We start from the raw sequence: 17,597 nt of genomic DNA, 5'->3' as shown, positions 1-17,597 counted from the left end.
GGGGTGCTGGGGTGGAGGGTGGGGGTGCTGGGGTGGAGGGTGGGGGTGCTGGGGTGGAGGATGGAGTGGTGCTGGGGTGGAGGGGGAATGCTAGAGTGGAGGGATGTTGGGGTGCAGGGTGGGGGGTGCTGGGGTGGAGGTTGGGGGTTGCTGGGGTGGAGGGTGCTGGGGTGGAGGGTGGGGGTGCTGGGTGGAGGGTGGGGGGATGCTGGGGTGCAGGGTGGGGGTGCTGGGGTGGAGGTTGGGGGTTGCTGGGGTGGAGGGTGCTGGGGTGGAGGGTGGGGGTGCTGGGGTGGAGGGTGGGGGTGCTGGGGTGCAGGGTGGGGGTGCTGGGGTGCAGGGTGGGGGGATGCTGGGGTGGAGGAATGCTGGGGTAGAGGGTGTGGGGTGCTGGGGTGGAGGGTGGGGTGGCATCACTCTGCCGGGCAGGGTGCAGCTTCGAAGCTGAGCTTGCAGATACTAAGCGAGGTCACTGAGGGGCCCTGCAGGGCTGAGGCAGCTCCCGGGGACAGGGCACAGGGTGGCTCACCAGAAAACATGCACGCCCCAGCCAGGGCTGGCCCGGGAATCCCCCACGAGCGGCGTGGGCAGAAGGAGAGCAGAGGGGTGAGAAGCTGAGACCCCCAACTCCTAGACCTCACACCTGAGCTTGGGTGGGGGCCATAGCAGGTGACACACGTACTGTAGGTTCCCCTCCTGTGTCACCCCAGCCTTGCCTGAGTCCCCCCCACCCCCAAGAGCTCTCAGGTAACAGCTGGATCCGGCCCGCCGTGCATATGGCCGTGTGTTGTTTGAGTAGTTTCACGTGAACACAGGCAGAAGGCATAAAGGTTCAGGTTCATTTGACCCTCCCCGCTCTTGAAATCTCTCCTGGCTGACAGATCAGAAGGCTGCGCCAGAGCGGTTAGGCCACCTAACTCACCCGGTTGATAACCCTGGTTACCCTACTTTTTTTCTTCTTCCTTATTTGTGCCGCTGGGCATCAAGGCCAGAGCCTTGCAAGTATTCTACCAGTGAGCAACTTAGCCCCAGAGTCTGTGGTCTTAACTACACCATGCTAATACCACACACACACACACACACACACACACACACACACCCGCCATTGCCATTACCAGATCTGCCAGCCATCTTATCGGGACCCTCCCCCAGCAGGCAGCCCACATCTGTGCCTGTTTGTGGCCAGGCCTACGGGGTGCAGAAGGAGGGGCCCTCGGAGATAGGGCCCCTTTAAAGGCCCACCGGCTCGGCAGGCCCTTGCCTTCTGCCGTCTGAACTGCCAGCTGCCACCCTCACCAGCTGCACCAGCCGCCATGAAGGCCCTCGCCCTTCTGCTCGCAGCCCTCCTTGCGGCGGCCTATGCCGCTCCTGGCCCCCGGGGTCTCTTCGTCAACCTGGTAAGGGGTCTCTGGGGAGCCCTCGGCGTCTTGGGGTTCTGTAAGCTCGGCTTCCGCTCGGCTTCTGCTCGGCTAGGCTGTCGCCCCTTGGGTTCTCAGCTGTGTCCGAATCCATAACGGCTTTCCCCAGGCCGTCACCCCAAGAGGGGCTGGGAGGATGCTCTCTCCAAAGCCAGAAGAACCCCAGGGCTTGTCAGGGCCGCTGGATGGGAAGGTCACGTGGCTCAAAATGGACAGCCTTCTAAGAAACATCGTGACAACGATCCTGGCCTCTACAGTCCAATGATAACTTTCCATGTGCCCGGCACAGCTCTAAGCGCCCGGGGAACGTGCGGTTAGACCTCAGAGGACAGCAGAGAACCAGGTGCCTACCCGAGCTGCAGAGCTCAAAGGCAGGGGAAGCAGGGACCCATGCCGCCTTCCCACCATGCCTCAGTGGAGCAAGGCCTTGCATGGCCAGCAGCCCGGGGGCAGGCTTGGGAGAAGGGCTAATCCGGGACAGCCCAGAAATCTGTGGAGATGTCTGTTGGGCAAGGGGAGCGTCTTCTGTTTGCTTGAGACAGGATTTCATTGTGTAGCCATGGTTTTCCTGGAGCTTGCTTTGTAGAACAGGCTAGGCTACCTTAGACTCAGAGAAAGGCACCTGCCTCTGCCTGTCTAGTGCCAGCATTAAAGGCTGGTACCTCCGTGCCCAGTAACTGTGGGGTGCTGTGTAGAGATGGCTCCTCAAAGCAGCGGGGGAAGCCGGGCATGGCAATGCCTGTCTGTGATTCCACCACTGGGGAGGCTGAGGCAGAGGGTCAAAGGTCGAGGCCAGCCTGGGCCACATAATTTCAGGCCTGCCTGAAAGGAAGGAAGGGAATTCGGGAGACCCTGCTTTGGGGGCCACCTGCGCAGGGCAGCAGGGCACCAAGGTGCCAGTGGCCAGTCAGGGTCAGCAGGGAGCAGCCAGGAGCTGCAGCCCAGGACAGCTTCTCTGCCACCCTCTATCTACCTCCTGACCTCGAGGGGAGCACAGCGGCCCCCTTTACACACACCTCACTGTGCTGGGGTGGGGTAAGGTCCGGGGGCGTGGGGCAAGGGGTCAGGCTGACGGGTCGTCCCTACAGGATGACGGCGAGATCTGCTTAAACAGCATGCAGTGCAAGAGCAAATGCTGCCAACACGACACGATCCTGGGCATTGCCCGGTGCACACACAAGGCCTGGGAAAACAGCGAGTGCTCCCCAAAGGTTCGAGCCCCGGAAGGCCTGGGGATGGCGGGGGGGGGCCCTGGGTGTGGAGGGGGCTGTTCACATTTCACAGGTGGGTAAGTAGAGGCTCCTTTGAGCCAGCAAGTGGGGAAGGCTGTTGGAGGAGGCCCCCTGCTGAGGGACGGGTGCTCGGGTGCCAGGCGGGCGGGCAGCTCAGGCTCACCGAGACTCCGAGCCCTCTGTGACTCTGCTGTCTCCGTCTCTGCAGACACTGTATGGGATTTACTACCGGTGTCCCTGTGAGCGGGGCCTGACCTGTGAGGGTGACAGGAGCATCATTGGCGCCATCACCAACACCAACTACGGCATCTGCCTTGACACCGGGCGCTCCAAGCAGTGAGACGGCGCCAGAAGCGGGGCCCAGGGGGGCACTTCTCCCTTCCCTTCCCCCCCATCCCTCCTGAGCCAGCTGTTGGCAATTAAAGCCCTCCCGCAACCTTGCCCGCCTCTGCTTGTCCTTGCTGTGCAAGAAGAACCCTCATGGTTAAGAGCACTGTCTGCTCTTCCAAAGGACCCGGGTTCAATTCCCAGCACCCACATGGCAGCTCACAACTGTCCGTAACACAAATTCCAAGGGATCTGACACCTTCACACTAATGCACATAAAATGAAAATTAAATAAATTATTAAAAAAAAAAAAAAAAGAAGAACCCTCACAAAGCCTGTCTACCGGGGCAGGGTCCCACAGGCCAGGGGGAGGGGGAGGTCGAGCCAGGGCAGCCTGGTGAATAGGCAGGCCCCAGGCCTGAGCGCCCGGGGACAGACAGGCAGGTGCAGACAGCACAGGCCCAGGGTGGGGGTCACAGACAGTCCCCTGTTCCACGGTCCTGGCTCTCCCTCCTCTCGGGGCCCCCTTGCAGTGTGACAGCGAGGTGACCCCACTCATGTGCTCACGGGTCAGACCACTGACAACTGCAGTGGGCTAACCCTTTCGAGGAAGCCCGCTCCAGTGACCCTGAGAGGAAGGAGTCATCATCTCTACTTCATAAAGATAATGAATTCAGCCGGGTGGTATCGGAAGCCTTTAATCCCAGCACTCTGGAAGCAGAGGCAGGCGGACCCTGAAGCCAGCCTGGTCTACAGTGAGTTCTAGGACAGCCAGGGCAGTAAAACCATATCTCAAAAAAAATTATATATATATTTGTGTTCTCTGGGGAGCCATCAAATATTAGTTAGGGCCAGTGGGCTGACCCAGTAGGTAAGGAAGCCAAGTTGAGTTTGTTCCTAGGGACATACATGTTAGAAGAAAAATCCTCTGACAACCACACCTGTGACATGAGGCCACACACACACACATATTCATACACTCATACATATTCATACAGTCATACATATTCATACTTATACATATTCATTTATACACTCACACACATATACTCATTCACACAAATGCACACACAAGGGCTGGAGAGATGGCTCAGTGGTTAAGAGCACTGTCTGCTCTTCCAGAGGTTCTGAGTTCAATTCCCAGCAACCACATAGCTGCTCACAGCCATCTGTACTGGAATCTGCTGCCCTCTTCTGACCTGCAGGTGATCTACAGATAGAACACATATGTAAAAACAAAAACAAAAAACCACATACACACATGAACGAATGAGTAAATGAATGAAAAGAGCTAAATAAATAAATGTGATAAAAAAAAAAAAACCACAAGCTAATGAGGAAGCAGGAAGGCTGAAGGAGAAGCTAGCTGACCCCTGAGCTGAGATGCTGGGGAGAAGTCACGCAAGGCGTGGGTGTCAAAACGCACGGGCTCTTCTGGCCCAACGGTCTCCAAGTCATTACAGGCTCATTACACGGGCCACCTATGCCTCAGCACCCCAAAAGCCCAGAGACAGGAAGTGCTGGCCTGAGTCTTCGGGTTGGGGCCCCTCCTAGCCATTACCCCTCTTCACCAGATTCTGAAGCAGGGAGCAGGAGGATGAGCTGTCCTTGCCACCTTCTCTTCGTCTTTGCTAAGAACCTCTAGTCCAGTGGTTCTCCACCCCTGTTGAGACCCTTTTTGGGGGTCGAAGGACAGTTTCACAGGGTCGCATACTGGATGTCCTGCCTATCAGATGCTTACGTTGTGATTCATAACGGTAGCAAAGTTACAAACAATCGTGTGCTTGGGGGTCACCGCAACATGGGGATCTGTATTAGCTTTGAGACAGGGTCTCACTGTGTAGCCCTGGCCGGCCTAGAACTCATAGAGATCAGTGTGCCTCTGCTCCTGAGTTGTTGGGACTAAATGCCCGGCACTTACTCATTTGTTTTGCTGGGGAAGAAGAACATACGAATGTTCGGAGGTCAGAGGTCAGAGGTCAGCTTCAAGGACCCTGCCATGAGAGGGTCCTAGGGATCAAACCCTGGTCAGGCTTGGAGGTGAGCCCCTGCTGAGCCTCCTTGCCAGCCCGGGCATGTCTGTGGTCTGTGTGAACCCAGGCTTGCTCAGACAGCCACAGACCTCCGCTTCTGCGGAGACCAACTCCCTTCACACGCCTGGACACCAAAGATACTTCCCTCACGCCCTGAAGAGTGTAAGACACCACTGCGGTCAGTCTGGAGAGGCTAACGCCTGCCTGGCTCTCTCTCGAGGCTCAGCGTGACTGTTGCCTCTGCGGCTGAGCTGCCGCCGGGTACCGAAAGCTGCTTCCGCTGGGCCTTTGTCCTCCTTCCTCCATCCTGGAGCCCGTGCTACCTGAGCAGCAGCAAGCCCGGCTCTGGGAGCAGGATCACGGCTTGTCAGCCGGGGCCACCCAGCCTCCTTTGCAGCTAGGGTTGGTCTGATCCAGTTGTGGTGCCTGTGCAGAGGCTCTCAGCCTCCCTAATGTGGAGAAAAGTGAGTCGTACCCAGCGTGTGCTCAACAAAGTGTGCCGAGCCCCGTGAGCTCAGGGGAGGGGCTGCGTACCCTGGTTTCTGTGACGGCCGTAGGCCAGACGTAGGCCAGACCCGAGGAGACGTCCTAGCCCCAGCTTTCCTGTTAGGCCACTTTCGGCTTTCTCCTGCCAGCCGGAGAGGCTGTACCATGTGATCAAAGTCCGGGAGGAACGGTCCTGGGCTAACCACAGACAAGCCGGGAGGCACAGCAACGGGTGCATGCGTTGTGCCCGTCTCTCCTCCCAGCCAAACCGCCACCTCCAGGAGTTCAGCTGCACAGGGCTGAAGTTCACTCAAGGGAGGCTGGACAGGGCAGGTCACGTGACAGCACGCTGCGACAGCACCTGCTGCGATAGCGATAGCACCTCTGATAGTCCCAGCCAGGGCTCACAGCCAACTGTATGCAATTCTGCCCTGATTGCATGAGGCCTGGAGGGGGGCGGGGAGCGGTCTCAGGGAGAGGGTGGAGTAGATTAGGAGGGGCGGCACCTTGGCAGCCGGGGTGGGGGAATTGGGGTCACCCATGCTCCTGTCGGGAGCTCCTCGCCCCTCGCTCCTGCGCTGTAAGTACACAATGAGCTTTGGTGGAACGGGGCTTTGGCTCATTGTCAGGACCTTATTTACAAGCAGGGGATAAATGTTTTAGCTCCTTCCCATCCCATCCCCGTCCCGTCCCGGGGACAGAATTCTTGTTTCGCTGTAGGAAGTCCATGTCCCGGGAACACCGGAGGCCCCGGAGAGGCAGGCATTCATTTCAGTGCCAGAGGAAGCCTCCGGCCCTAGGAGAAGAAACCCCAGCTCAACTCCCCTGGCTGCGTGATCCCAGCACTCAGAAAGCTGAGACAGGGGGGTCGGGAACTCAGCACCAGTTTGAGCCCAGCCTCCTGAGTGCTGGGATTACAGGCGTGCACCACCAGGCCCAGGAAAGGTGGGTTTTCGCTTGCTCGGTGTTGGCCGAGTCCAAGGCTATCCTCCATGCGGTGACTTGAAAATCCGGATCTCCCATAGTTCCCAGGGCCACAGCGGCGGGAGAGGACTGGACAATCAAGCGCTTTCTAGGTGCCCACGGATGGTGAAGACAGCCTTCCGCTGCTGATGGTGCCAGCTACGCTCAGAAGCCTCGCAGGTCTACGGGTTCCAGCGTGGAGTGCTCGCAGACAGCGACGGGACGCCCCCTAGTGTCTGGAAGAGTCGAGTGAGCATCTCCGGAGTGAGTAGTGAATGTGGACAGATGGAAGAAAAGCTAAGGGAGTAACGGCGTCATTTTAAGAAGGAGGCCTTTCTAGCCTAGGCTGGCCTGCAACGTGACGCAACCCTCTGCCTCGGCCTTCCCGCTGCATCTGGCTTATGCACGTGGACGTTAGTGCACGGCTCTGACGCCCACAGGGGAGTCACCTATTGGCATTTCAATGTCCCGGGGCAGAGAAGCCTGTATGTCTGTAGCTAGTGATGGCCGCAGAGCGACAGGCAGGGAAACGAGCCATCATCACAGCCAGGCTGGTGGAAGGCAGGTCTGACACATGGGTTCACACACAAGTTAATGCATTGATTGACTGAAAGAGAGAGGGAAGAAAGAAATGGGCGTTTGAAAAGTCTTTGAGCCCAGGATAGAACACAGTGTGCTCAGCTACAAGTCATGAAAGTACCTGAGAGTGGCCAAGGAGTTGGCCCATGCCTTTAATGCCTGAACTCAGAAGGCAGAGCCTGGTGGAGCTCTGTGAGTTCAAGACCAGCCTGGCCTACATAGCTAATAGCTAGGATGACATAGTGAGGCCCTGTCTCATAAAATTAAAAAAATGCTTATTTATTAAGCCAGCTATCTGGCTGAAGGTGTGGCATGGTCCAGGCTACTCCCACACTCCCCTGCTGGAGAAGAAGGGAAGATATTTCATCTTAGTAACTCTTTGCTCTTTATTATATTTATTTACCTATTGGGCTAGCAGACTCATGGCTTTGGAGTTACTGGCCCTTGTGACCCCACTCAGCGTGGGTGCTAGGAACTGGTCGCTAGAGGAGCAGGAAGCTCTGTTAACTACTGAGCCATCTCTCCAGCCTCACGTTCTTTTTTTGTTTTGTTTGTTTGTCTTTGAGACAGGGTTTCTCTGACAGCCCTGGCTGTCCTGGAACCCACTCTGTAGACCAGGCTGGCCTTGAACTCACAGAGATCCACTTGCCTCTGTCTCCCAAATGCTGCAATTAAAGGTGTGTGCTAACCACAGCCAGTTAGCCTGACATTCTTGTGTTGAATTTTTAAAATCGATTTTGTGTGTGAAACACCCACATATACATGCACACATGCTGTGCTTCACATGTGAATGTCAGAGGACAACTTTTAGGAGTCCCTCTCTCCCACCATGTGGCACCTGGAGAAAGAACCCAGGTCATTAGGCAGCAAGTGCCTTCCCCAGCTGAGCCATCCTGTTAGCCCACATTCTTGCATCTATACATCCCTACAGGTTTGAACACACTCCCGGTGACCTCAACCCTTCTGTTCCCCCCACAAACGATTCATCTGCTCTGTGCTCCCCAGCCTCATTTTCCCACCCTGCTCCTTCCCATGAAACTCCCCATCCCTCCATCTCTCTATCCCTGCATCTCTCACTCCATCCCTCTATCCTTCTACCCCTCCTCCATCCCTCCATCTCTCCATCCTTCCATCTCTCATCCTTGTATCCCTCCATCCCTCTCTCTCCCTCCCTCCCTCTCTCCATCCCTTTATCCTTCCCTCCTCCCTCTCTCCATCCCTTTATCCTTCCCTCCTCCATCTCTCTATCCCTCTATCCTTCCATCCCTCCTCCATCTCTTCATCCCTCCTCCACCTCTCCATCTCTCTATCCCTCCATCCCTCTATCTTTCCATCTCTCTATCCCTCCCAACCTGAGTCCCACCAAGGCTTTAGGCAAAAACAAAGCCTGGGGTGGGGGGAGAGAGCCCTTTGTGCCTCAGTCTCCCCTTTTGCCTTCCCCACAAAGGGCAGACAGACACCAGAGCCAGGAAGTGACTTTAATGCTAGGGCGGAGGAAGGGGGTGGCACCCGGGAAGAGAGACACCCAGGGGTGGGGGAGGGCTGAACAGCAGCAGTGATCTCCTCTAGATCATCTGGCACCGGCGGGGGCACATGGAGTCCTTGGAATGGCAGCTCAAGCCCATGCGGCAGGGACACATGATGTTCAGGCTCCTCTTGGTCTGTGGGAGGGAAAGGGCATCACACCTCTCTCGGGGATGGGGCAGGAGTGGGGATAGTGGTGGGAGATGTCCTAGCCCGAGGTTCCACACCCTATGACGCAGACTGTGCCAGTCAGTTTCCTCGTCCATCCAGGGGGCCGATAATAGTAGCTGCCACGGTTTCTCTTATTTATTTATTTATTTTACTTCAGCGGTTCTGCCTGCATGCCTGTTAGATCACCTGGAGCCGCCGTGTGGGGGCTGGGAACCGGGTCCCACCCTCCGAGAGAGCAGGTGCTCTTTGTGGGGAGCCGTCTCTCCAGCCCCCTGGCTGGCTGCTTCTTGTTGATATAACCCAGGCCACACTGGGGCCCTGGCAGTTGGCCAGGTGGGAATATCTCCTTCCTAGAAGACTCTGTGCCCAGGGCCCTCGAGTGGGAACAAGACATTCTGTGCCTTTGCATCTTCTAGTTGACAACAGCCACCTGAGTGAGCCCTGCGAACCTTCCCCAGCCGCCTCATGGATAAGGAAACCAAAGGGCAGGGCAGTCCTAAGGGTCGGAGGTCGGGGAGCCAGGATGCAAGCTTGGATCTCACTGGGTAGCTGAGGTCCCGCTGGCCTCACAGGCCTCCCAGGCAACTAGGACATGGTGACAGGGAGATGAACATTAGGACGGGGAAGGGTGTCTTCTCCCATCCTCACATCAGGGACGGCAAGGAAAAGATCCTCATTCACCAAGCTTCTGTTGAGCTTCTACTATGTGGCTAAGCCAGGGATGAGGTTTTGCTGGGCCCAGAATGTGGGGATACGGCTTAGAAGAGAGATGGCTGAATAAGGAGAGGTTGGTAGCGGGGGAAGGGCACCCCAGGAGGCGGGGGCCCACGTTCCCTGCTTGTCTCACCTGGGGCAGGCACGGCGCGCCCACTCGGGACTTGGAGGAGCAGAAGGCCCCTTTTCTCTCCAGGTCGATGAGACAACAGTCACTTGTGCACTGGATGTGGTGGGCACATTTGTCTCCGTTCGCCTGTGGAAATAACCCCTTGGTCACCGGCTCTTGTCTATGGAAGGATGAAGGAGGTCTTGGCACCCAGGGGTCCAGGAAGAGAAGCCAGGAGACAGTCTCTTCTGACCCCACCCCTGTGCCCCGCTCCCCGAAGCAGGACTTGGTTGAGCAAAAGAATCAGGAGCTGTGTATCAGTTGGTTCCCTCCGCACTCCATTTCCTGCCCCTCCCCTTCATGGCTCCCAGGCCACAATTTGACTACTTAGTGGGAATGGAGAGGGGGTGGCAAGATGGCTCAGCCAGCAAAGGTGCTTGCTGTGTGAGCTGGGTTACCTGAGTTCAGTCCCAGGACTGAGTAAAGATAGGAGAAAATGGACTCCGTTGAGATGCCTCTGACCTCATTCAAACAGACTTGGGAGGAAAGAAAGGAAGGAGGGAGGGAGGGAATGAAGGAGGGAAGGAAGGGAGAAGGAAGGAAAAAAGGAGGAAGGAAAGGAGGGAGGGAGAGAAGAAAGGAAAGAGGGAGGGAAGAAAGAAAAAAGGAAAGAAGAAAAGGAAGGAAGGAGGGGAGGAAAGAGGGAAGAAAGAGGAAGGGAGGGAAGGAAGGAAGGAAAGGAGGGAGAGAAGGAAGAAGGGAGGGAGAGAAGGAAGAAAGAAGGAGGGAAGGAAGGAAAAAAGGAGGGAGAGGAGGAAGAAAGGAAGGAAGGAGAGAAGAGGGAGGAGGGAAGGAAGAAAGGTGAGAGGGAGGGAAGGGGGAGCCCAGGGGGTGGGCTCTCAGCAGATGGGGCCTGGGCCAGGGATGCTGGTCTCCAGTCCAGGAAAGGTGAAGTACATGGGGGTCCTCCCGCACCTCCAGCCAGGGCCTGGCTCCTCAGTGAAGGGGGCTCCCCAAGCTGTCAGCACAGGGGAGCCAGGGACGCTGCTCACCTTTTTATGGTTTGAGCTTTCGTTGAGGCTCGGTGGCAGGGTCCAGGCAAACAATGCCAGCATGGTGACCAAGGCCTGAGTGAAGGCCATGGCCTGGGCGGCCGCAAGCTTCCTCAACACTGCTGGAGAACAAGTCCCTGTCACCGTGGGGGTGGTAGCCAGCCAGCGTGGGCCCGATGGTCACAGGTTGTCCTGCTCAGCCGATGTGGGGTGAGGACTGCTAAGCCCCAGCTTAGGCCTTGGCAGCCCCTGAGGGGATGGAGGGAGGAGAAGGCCCTGGACCAGCCAGGCCTTTGTGATGTGGGGCCTTATACGGGCCACTTCCAAACACAAACTGTAAAGAAAACTTCCTTTAAAGTGTTGGGGCTGGAGAGACGGCTCAATGGTTAAGAGCACTGGCTGCTCTTCAAGAGGACCCGGGTTCAATTCCCAGCACCCACATGGCAGCTCACAACTATCTGTAACTCCAGTTCCAGGGGATCTGACACCCTCACACAGACATACATGCAGGCAATGCACAGAAAATAAAAATAAATTATTTTTAAAAAAGTTACCTAAGGGGTATGCATGGCTGGAGAGATGGCTCAGCAGGTGAGACCTTGGAGAGGACCTGGGTTTGGGTCCCAGCACCCACACAGTGGCTCACAGCAGTCTGTAACTCCTGTTCTGGGGGTGACAGTGCCTTCTCTGACTTCCAACAGCACCTGGCACACACATGGTCCACAGACAAATGGACAGGCAAAACATTCATACATGTAAATGTTTATATTTTGTTTGTTTGGTTTTGGTTTTTCCAGACAGGGTTTCTCTGTGTAGCCCTGGCTGTCCTGCAACTCACTCTGTAGACCAGGCTGGCCTCAAACTCAGAGACCCACCTGCCTCTGCCTCCTGACTGCTGGGAACAAAGGTGTGAGCCACCACGCCCAGCCTTTTTATTTTCTAAAAACACCTTGGAAACCAAGCGTGTGGGCCACAGCTGTAGTCCCAGCACTGGGGAGGTGGAGGCAGGCAGGTTAGGGTTTCAAGGTCTGTCTTGGCTACCAGTGAGTTTGGAATCAGCCTGAGCTACATGTTTTTAAAAAAATGAAACAAGGCAGGTCAGCAGAGGCAGACAGATCTGACTTTGGGGCCAGCTTAGTCTACAGAGCAAGTTCCAGGACAGCCAAGGCTACAAAGAGAAATCCTGTATCAAAAAATCCAAAACCCAAACCAACTAAACAAACAAGAAAGTAAATAAACAACAAACAAACACCAGGGAATGGGGATGGGTCATCCAGCATCCACAAAGCTGGGGGTTTGATCCCTATTACCACACAAGCTGAGAGGGTGCCGCAACCGGTAATCCCAGCATTCCAGAGAAGGTTAGTTTGAGTCTAGCCTGGTCTACAATGGACCATCTTAAGAGTTCTGAGTTGGAAGTGGGAGGCAGAGCCACCAAGCTCCGAGAGGAACCAGGGCCAGAACACTCGGAAGGAAAGAGAAGACAGTGGCAAGATCCTACCCAGAATGCCCAGGGCAGCCAAGGGTTCCTTCAGGAGGCTGATGGGACACCTTGCTTGCCTTTACTGGGGACGTGGGGTTTAGCCGGAGAACCAGGGGGGTTCCGGGCAGGGACGAACAGAGCAAAGCCCGTGAGAAGTGAGAATGTGCAAAGTGAGAATGTGAAAGGCCGTGGGGCGGGGTGTGGGGGTAAGTGGGCAGTGCCACCAGCGAAGCTGGCCTGGAGCAAGAGTGAGGTTGAGACATGTCCAGACCCTGAAACATGTCATCCTGAGACCGGCAGGAATGAGGACTGTCCCTCCCTGTTCTGGACCCGTGTGCCCCGTGCACATGGCGTTACCACAGCCACCGCCACCGCTGCCACCTTTGAGGTAGCCACGTAGCCTGGTGGCCAGGGTCCAGACTGAGACCAGTTTCCTTATGTCCAGCTAGCGCCTGGAATTCCTCTTCATGCCAATGAAGCATCCCACCCCAGCCAGCGACGGACACTCACCCCCAAACCCCCACCCACTTCCCCAAGGTTGATGTCACTCATTCCCCTTATACAGGAGAGCCTGTTTCACCCGAGCCCAGCTGAGGTGTCTCCTCTGGGTACAGGCTGAGGCTGGTTGGACTGGTCTGTGAGGACAGCTGGTGCCAACTTCCAGCCGCCCCCGCTACCCCTAGACACATCCCTGTGACGGGCAGGACTGGGACACTCGGTGGTGCCCTCCCGTCTCCCGCAGGACCTGCTGGCCCACGTCAGCTCTCCGTGGGAGCAACCAGGAGGGAGCCCCGTAAGCAGACAAAGCAGTTCCCCAGACCCGCTGGCTTCAGCCCCTGCATGTCAGCCTGGAAGACGGGGTGGACAGTCCTACCTAGTAGCCAGGTACGTCGCCAGGCAGGGGCGTTCCTCAGGAGGGCCAAGGGGGTTCTGTGTAACCTCTGTGCTCAGGCTGGGATGAAGGGTTTGTTTGTTTGTTTGTTTGTTTGGGGTTTTTGTTTTAATGGGAGGAAGACACATCCCACAGTGAGACCATGGGATCAAAGAGGACAATGGAGCCTTGCTCTCCTGCCGTTTAGGTGCTAGGGACTGAACTCCGGCCACCAGTCTTGGCTGCAAGCACCTTTAACCGCTGAGCCTTCCCAACAGCCATCTTTCAGTGTCTCTGAGGCAGGCTCTCATGGGCCTTGAACTCCTGATCCTCTTGCCTCTGCCTTCCAGGAGCCAGGATTACAGGCAAGGGCCTCTATGTCCAATTTACCACAGGGGACAGATTTTTGGTTCTTTAGTCTTGTTCTGAGATAGAGTTCCACTCTGTACCCAGGCTGGCCTGGAACTCTAGGAGTGACCCAGCAGCTGGTTTCCACTGCCCCCTTGTGGACACCAACGGTTCCACCACTGTACCGCGCCCCTGGTCTTTCCAGCCAATCGTGGGACTTCCCTGGAATTCCTTTGTTTGTTTTCAAGTCAGGGTTTCCCTGTGTAGCCCTGGCTGTCCTGGACTCTCTTTGTAGACCAGGCTGGCCTCGAACTCTCAGAGCTCCGCCTGCCTCTGCCTCCCTGAGTGCTGGGATCACAGGGGTGGGCTGCAGCGCTCCAGCTTATTCCGGGGATTCTTAAGTGACTCCCTCCCCGCTCGGAGGGTGTTGAGGCCCCAAAGGACTGGTCACGCAATTCTAGCCTGAGGATCCAATCTGAAGAAGTCATTTACACAGCAGTGGATGATGGAATCCGCCCAGAGTCCCCGAAGTTGGTGTGCTCCCCCAAGCTCTAGGAGGGCAGTGAGAGGCCGAGCTGGCTGCAGACAAGGCAGGGACAAAATACCCACTTCCGGAAGGTTCTACAGCAGCCTCTGCCCTCCCTTAAGCCAGGTTGAGCCACACCCCCGGAAGCTGGGGCCTGCGGTCCTCTGAGCACAATGGCTGTCATGTTCATGAGATCAGCTTGCCGGGGAGGAAACAGCATCAGACCTGCTGACTGCTTCCTCAGAGTGGGGCCGGGAGGGTCACTGTGCGGTCATCTGAGAGTCCAGCCACCTTCCGCGCCTCTTGCCAGTCGGATGCAGTTCTGCCCTAACCCCTCTTGGCCTGGGCCTGGGCAGGGGTCAGAGTGTGTCAGCTGGGAACGGAACTGGGTGGGGCTAGGCTACCTGGCTCTCTCCATGCGCGGTGAAGACCTCCCTCGGCGCCGCTTTGGGGTCCGCCCACGATCCTGTTAGCACCCCAGCAACCCCCAGAGTGTCCACGTGTCTTTCTGTGGTCTCTCTTTCATCTTGATTTTACGATTTCTATTTGTGAGTGTGAGAGGGGACAAATCGTGCGTGCGGATCTGTGGAGGCGGGAGGACCACCTCGGGCGGTGTCCTTGGGCACTGTGCACTTCTTAGAAAGCTGAAACCGTTGTGTTGAGACAGGGTCTCTTACTTGCCTGAGAGCTGCGTGAGAGCCTGGTGGGCCGGCGAGCCCACTATGTCCCGCTGTGCCTGTGTCTCCAGGCACACACACCTGTGCCTGGGGTTTGGTGGTCGTTCCTCATGCCATCGTGCGCCTTGCCGGCATGTATGTGTTCTCGCGTGTGCGCCTTGCGCCCATCAGAGGTCAGAAGAGGTTGCTGGTTTTCTGAACTGTGCTCATTTGTGAGCTGCCCTGGGGTGCCGGGAACTGAACCTGGGTTATTGCTCTTCACCACTGAGCCGACCCCATGATTTTACCTCATAGAAAATCATCGGCACAAGTCACCGCGGCGCCCACCTTTAACCCCAGCGCTCAGGAGCGGAGGCAGGCGGAGCTCTGTGAGTTCGAGGCCAGCCTGGTCTACAAAGTGAGTTCCAGGACAGCCAAGGCGACACAGAGAAACCCTGTCTTGAAAAACCAAAATAATCCTTTATACTTAAAGATGGATGAGGTGGGGTTCCCTACCCTCCCATTTTACATTTTTTTTTCATTGTTGTTGGTTTTGGAGACAGGGTTTCTCTGTGTCACCCTGGCTGTCCTGGAACTTATTCTGTAGACCAGGCTGACCTCAAACTCACAGAGATCTGCCTGCCTCTGCCTCCCGAGTGCTGGGAATAAAGGCCTGCGCCACCACCCAGCTTTTTTTATTTTTTTTCCTTCAAATGTTTCTAAAGCTACTGAAGTTTCTCACCTACAAAACAGCTGATAAAAATATTCCCCTGGGTTGTACAGGGGTGGGGTGGGGCCCTGGCAGACAGACCTGCGGCTGCCCACCCCAGCCTCTTGCTCCTCCACCGCGCAGAGGCCTGCTCCGGCTCCCGGCCTGCTGTTCTGCAGGCTGGCCCCCGCCTCTCGGCAGCCCGCTGCCCCTGGCTGCCCTTGCCCCTCTGGCTTGCGCTCTCCCATCTGGTGCCCCGGGCTTTCCTCTGCTCTCTTTTGGCTGGGTGTCCACGTTGGCAGGGCCCGGCCGCTCACAGAGCCACCCTGAGCACGTCCACCCTGTGGCTTTCACGTTGGCTCCGGGGACTGACCCGGACCGGGTCCTCTGGCCTCACGTCAACAGCCTGGGTTCTCCCCAGACCTCAGACTTGATGTACTGCACCCTCCTGAGCGTCAGGGTGACGCCGGCCGGCAACCGGCCTTGCACGGACAATGTTTCTTCTCAAAGATGCTAAAAACCCAAATCCTCAGGGAGAAACACACTCTGAAACAAGCAAAACACAATGCTCTTCCCAGAAAAACCACATTTATTAAATGTCTCCGTGTGGGTCAGGAGCCACGCTCCTGCCTCGGCACACGCGTGGAGGTCAGAGGGCAGCTTGCAGGAATTGGTTCTCTCCTGCCACGTGGGGGCCGAGTATCGAACTCAGATCCTCAGGCTTGGCAGCAGGCACCTCCACCCACTAAGCCCTCTCACAAGTCCCGGACACACTTTCTCTGCTTTGGGCTTCAGAATCTACAGTGTTCACGCTTGTTCAGAGTCTAGGGGGCTTTCTCTGGGGAAGCCGGATGCTGTGGCCTGAGCACTCGCCATCAGCCTCCTACAGAGAGGGTGGGCCCCTTGGAAGGGGATCTACCAGTCCTGGGCACAGCTGGGCCACCCTTAGTTTGATGGAACCAGAGGTGCCAACCGTGACACCCCCAAGTTCCCGAGATAATACATGATTTCGAGACAGGGTTTCTCTGTGTAGCCCTGGCTGTCCTGAACTCACTTTGTAGACCAGGCTGGCCTCGAACTCACAGAGGTCCACCTGCCTCTGCCTCCCGAGTGCTGGGATCACAGGCAGTTGTTGGGTTTTGTTCTCAGGGTGTCTCCTAGGGGCTGTCACCCCAGAGAAGTGACCATCTGTGTCTTCTCCCTGACCACCACACAGCACAACCTCACTAACGTCGTCATAATCCCAACAGGCCCCTAAGCCTGCTTTTCTAGTCCTTTGACAAACAGGGTTCAACCACCTCGCCCTAGGTCCCAGGGCTAGCAAATGGCAGGGCCAGGATTTGAACCCGACACCCCGACTCCAGCATTCTCTCTTACCTAGTCTGTCATTCTCTGTCCCGTGATGTGGTCTCAGACATTTTCAGCTCTTCCTCTGCTGCCCCACTGTGGCCAACTGGCGTGGAGCACGCGTGTGAGGCCTCCTTTGCTGAACCCTCTTGCCGGCCCAGGTCACCTTCATGGTCACAGCACACGCTCCTCTCAAGCCCTGGCCGGCGGAAGGACCCCAGCACCCTTGGGATGGATGCTTGAGGAGGAAGCGTGGAAGGGGGCCACGGCTGGGTCCTTCCGCCAGGCAAAGGGGCTTGCTGCCTAGCCTGACAACGCGAGTTCAATCCTGGGCTCCACCCGGTCGAAGGAGAGAACGGAATCTCCTCCCGCAAGGTGTCCTCTGACCTCCACAGACGTGCTGTGGCGTGTGCGCGCACACGTTTGCAAGCATACACAAAATAAAAAAAGTCAAAGTGCCTCGATTGTAGGGCCTTGCATTAAGGTTCTCCAGAGGGACGGGACAGGATGAGTGCGCATGTGTGGCGTGAAATATGTATATTATATACATGCACACATGTACACATATATTATACGTTTACATACACGCATGTATATGTACATGCATGTACACACATACACACACGTGTGTCTATGCATCTGTGTGATAGATGTACCTCCCTGCCTGTGCTGGGGTTAAAGCCACGCACCACCATCCCTGGCTTGAGCCCATGTTTCGAAGGTTCTAGATGCAGAGGAAGCCAGGCAATCCCCACCGACTTAGCTCTGGTGAGGGAGACCGAGGCACGTCCCAGGCAGGAGCACACGTGCCAAGAGGCACACCCCCAACCAGGAGGTCAGAAAGAGGCGAGGCACCCACAGCGCCCACACCGGCTCCTCCCGCAAGGACCCGCCCCTAGCAGCCCACACCCTTCCCAACAGGAGGGGCCGGGAAGAGTCTTAAGCCACCACCGAGGGATGGCTCGGCAGGTGACGGTGACGGTGACGGCACTGAATGCCCTTGCGGAAGACCAGGCTTGCTCTGGAGCACCAGCATGGCGGAGCACAGC

General features: G+C 56.7%; 2 protein-coding genes across 2 annotated transcripts; one reads left to right on the top strand and one right to left on the bottom strand.

Moving 5' to 3' along the window:
• The first annotated feature begins 1,232 nt into the window (after positions 1-1,232).
• On the top strand, positions 1,233-3,090 carry Clps (colipase). Its single transcript, XM_021629495.2, has 3 exons — positions 1,233-1,397; positions 2,507-2,629; positions 2,859-3,090. The coding sequence occupies exons 1-3, from the start codon at positions 1,314-1,316 to the stop codon at positions 2,988-2,990; spliced, it is 339 nt and encodes a 112-aa protein (XP_021485170.1). The 5' UTR covers positions 1,233-1,313; the 3' UTR covers positions 2,991-3,090.
• Positions 3,091-8,603: 5,513 nt separating this feature from the next.
• Positions 8,604-10,698, bottom strand: Clpsl2 (colipase like 2). Its single transcript, XM_021629517.1, has 3 exons — positions 10,609-10,698; positions 9,581-9,703; positions 8,604-8,699 (listed from the first exon to the last, which is right to left on the bottom strand). Exons 1-3 carry the CDS (start codon positions 10,696-10,698, stop codon positions 8,604-8,606), a joined length of 309 nt encoding a protein of 102 aa, XP_021485192.1.
• Positions 10,699-17,597: the final 6,899 nt, after the last annotated feature.

The sequence above is a fragment of the Meriones unguiculatus genome, chromosome 16 (assembly GCF_030254825.1).
Source record: "Meriones unguiculatus strain TT.TT164.6M chromosome 16, Bangor_MerUng_6.1, whole genome shotgun sequence".
Taxonomy (NCBI): domain Eukaryota; kingdom Metazoa; phylum Chordata; class Mammalia; order Rodentia; family Muridae; genus Meriones; species Meriones unguiculatus.
Note: the sequence above shows the minus strand (reverse complement) of the source record. Positions and strands in the feature narration are given on the sequence as shown.

Bases quoted from the DNA above. Each gene is read 5' to 3' on its own strand.
- Clps (XM_021629495.2), top strand. From the start codon at position 1,314: ATGAAGGCCCTCGCCCTTCTGCTCGCAGCCCTCCTTGCGGCGGCCTAT. The intron at 1,398-2,506 runs GTAAGGGGTCTC...TCGTCCCTACAG, and splicing joins GGGGTCTCTTCGTCAACCTG to GATGACGGCGAGATCTGCTT. The intron at 2,630-2,858 runs GTTCGAGCCCCG...CCGTCTCTGCAG, and splicing joins ACAGCGAGTGCTCCCCAAAG to ACACTGTATGGGATTTACTA.
- Clpsl2 (XM_021629517.1), bottom strand. From the start codon at position 10,698: ATGGCCTTCACTCAGGCCTTGGTCACCATGCTGGCATTGTTTGCCTGG. The intron at 9,704-10,608 runs GTGAGCAGCGTC...TTATTTCCACAG, and splicing joins AAAGCTCAAACCATAAAAAG to GCGAACGGAGACAAATGTGC. The intron at 8,700-9,580 runs GTGAGACAAGCA...TCCCTCCCACAG, and splicing joins GCGCGCCGTGCCTGCCCCAG to ACCAAGAGGAGCCTGAACAT.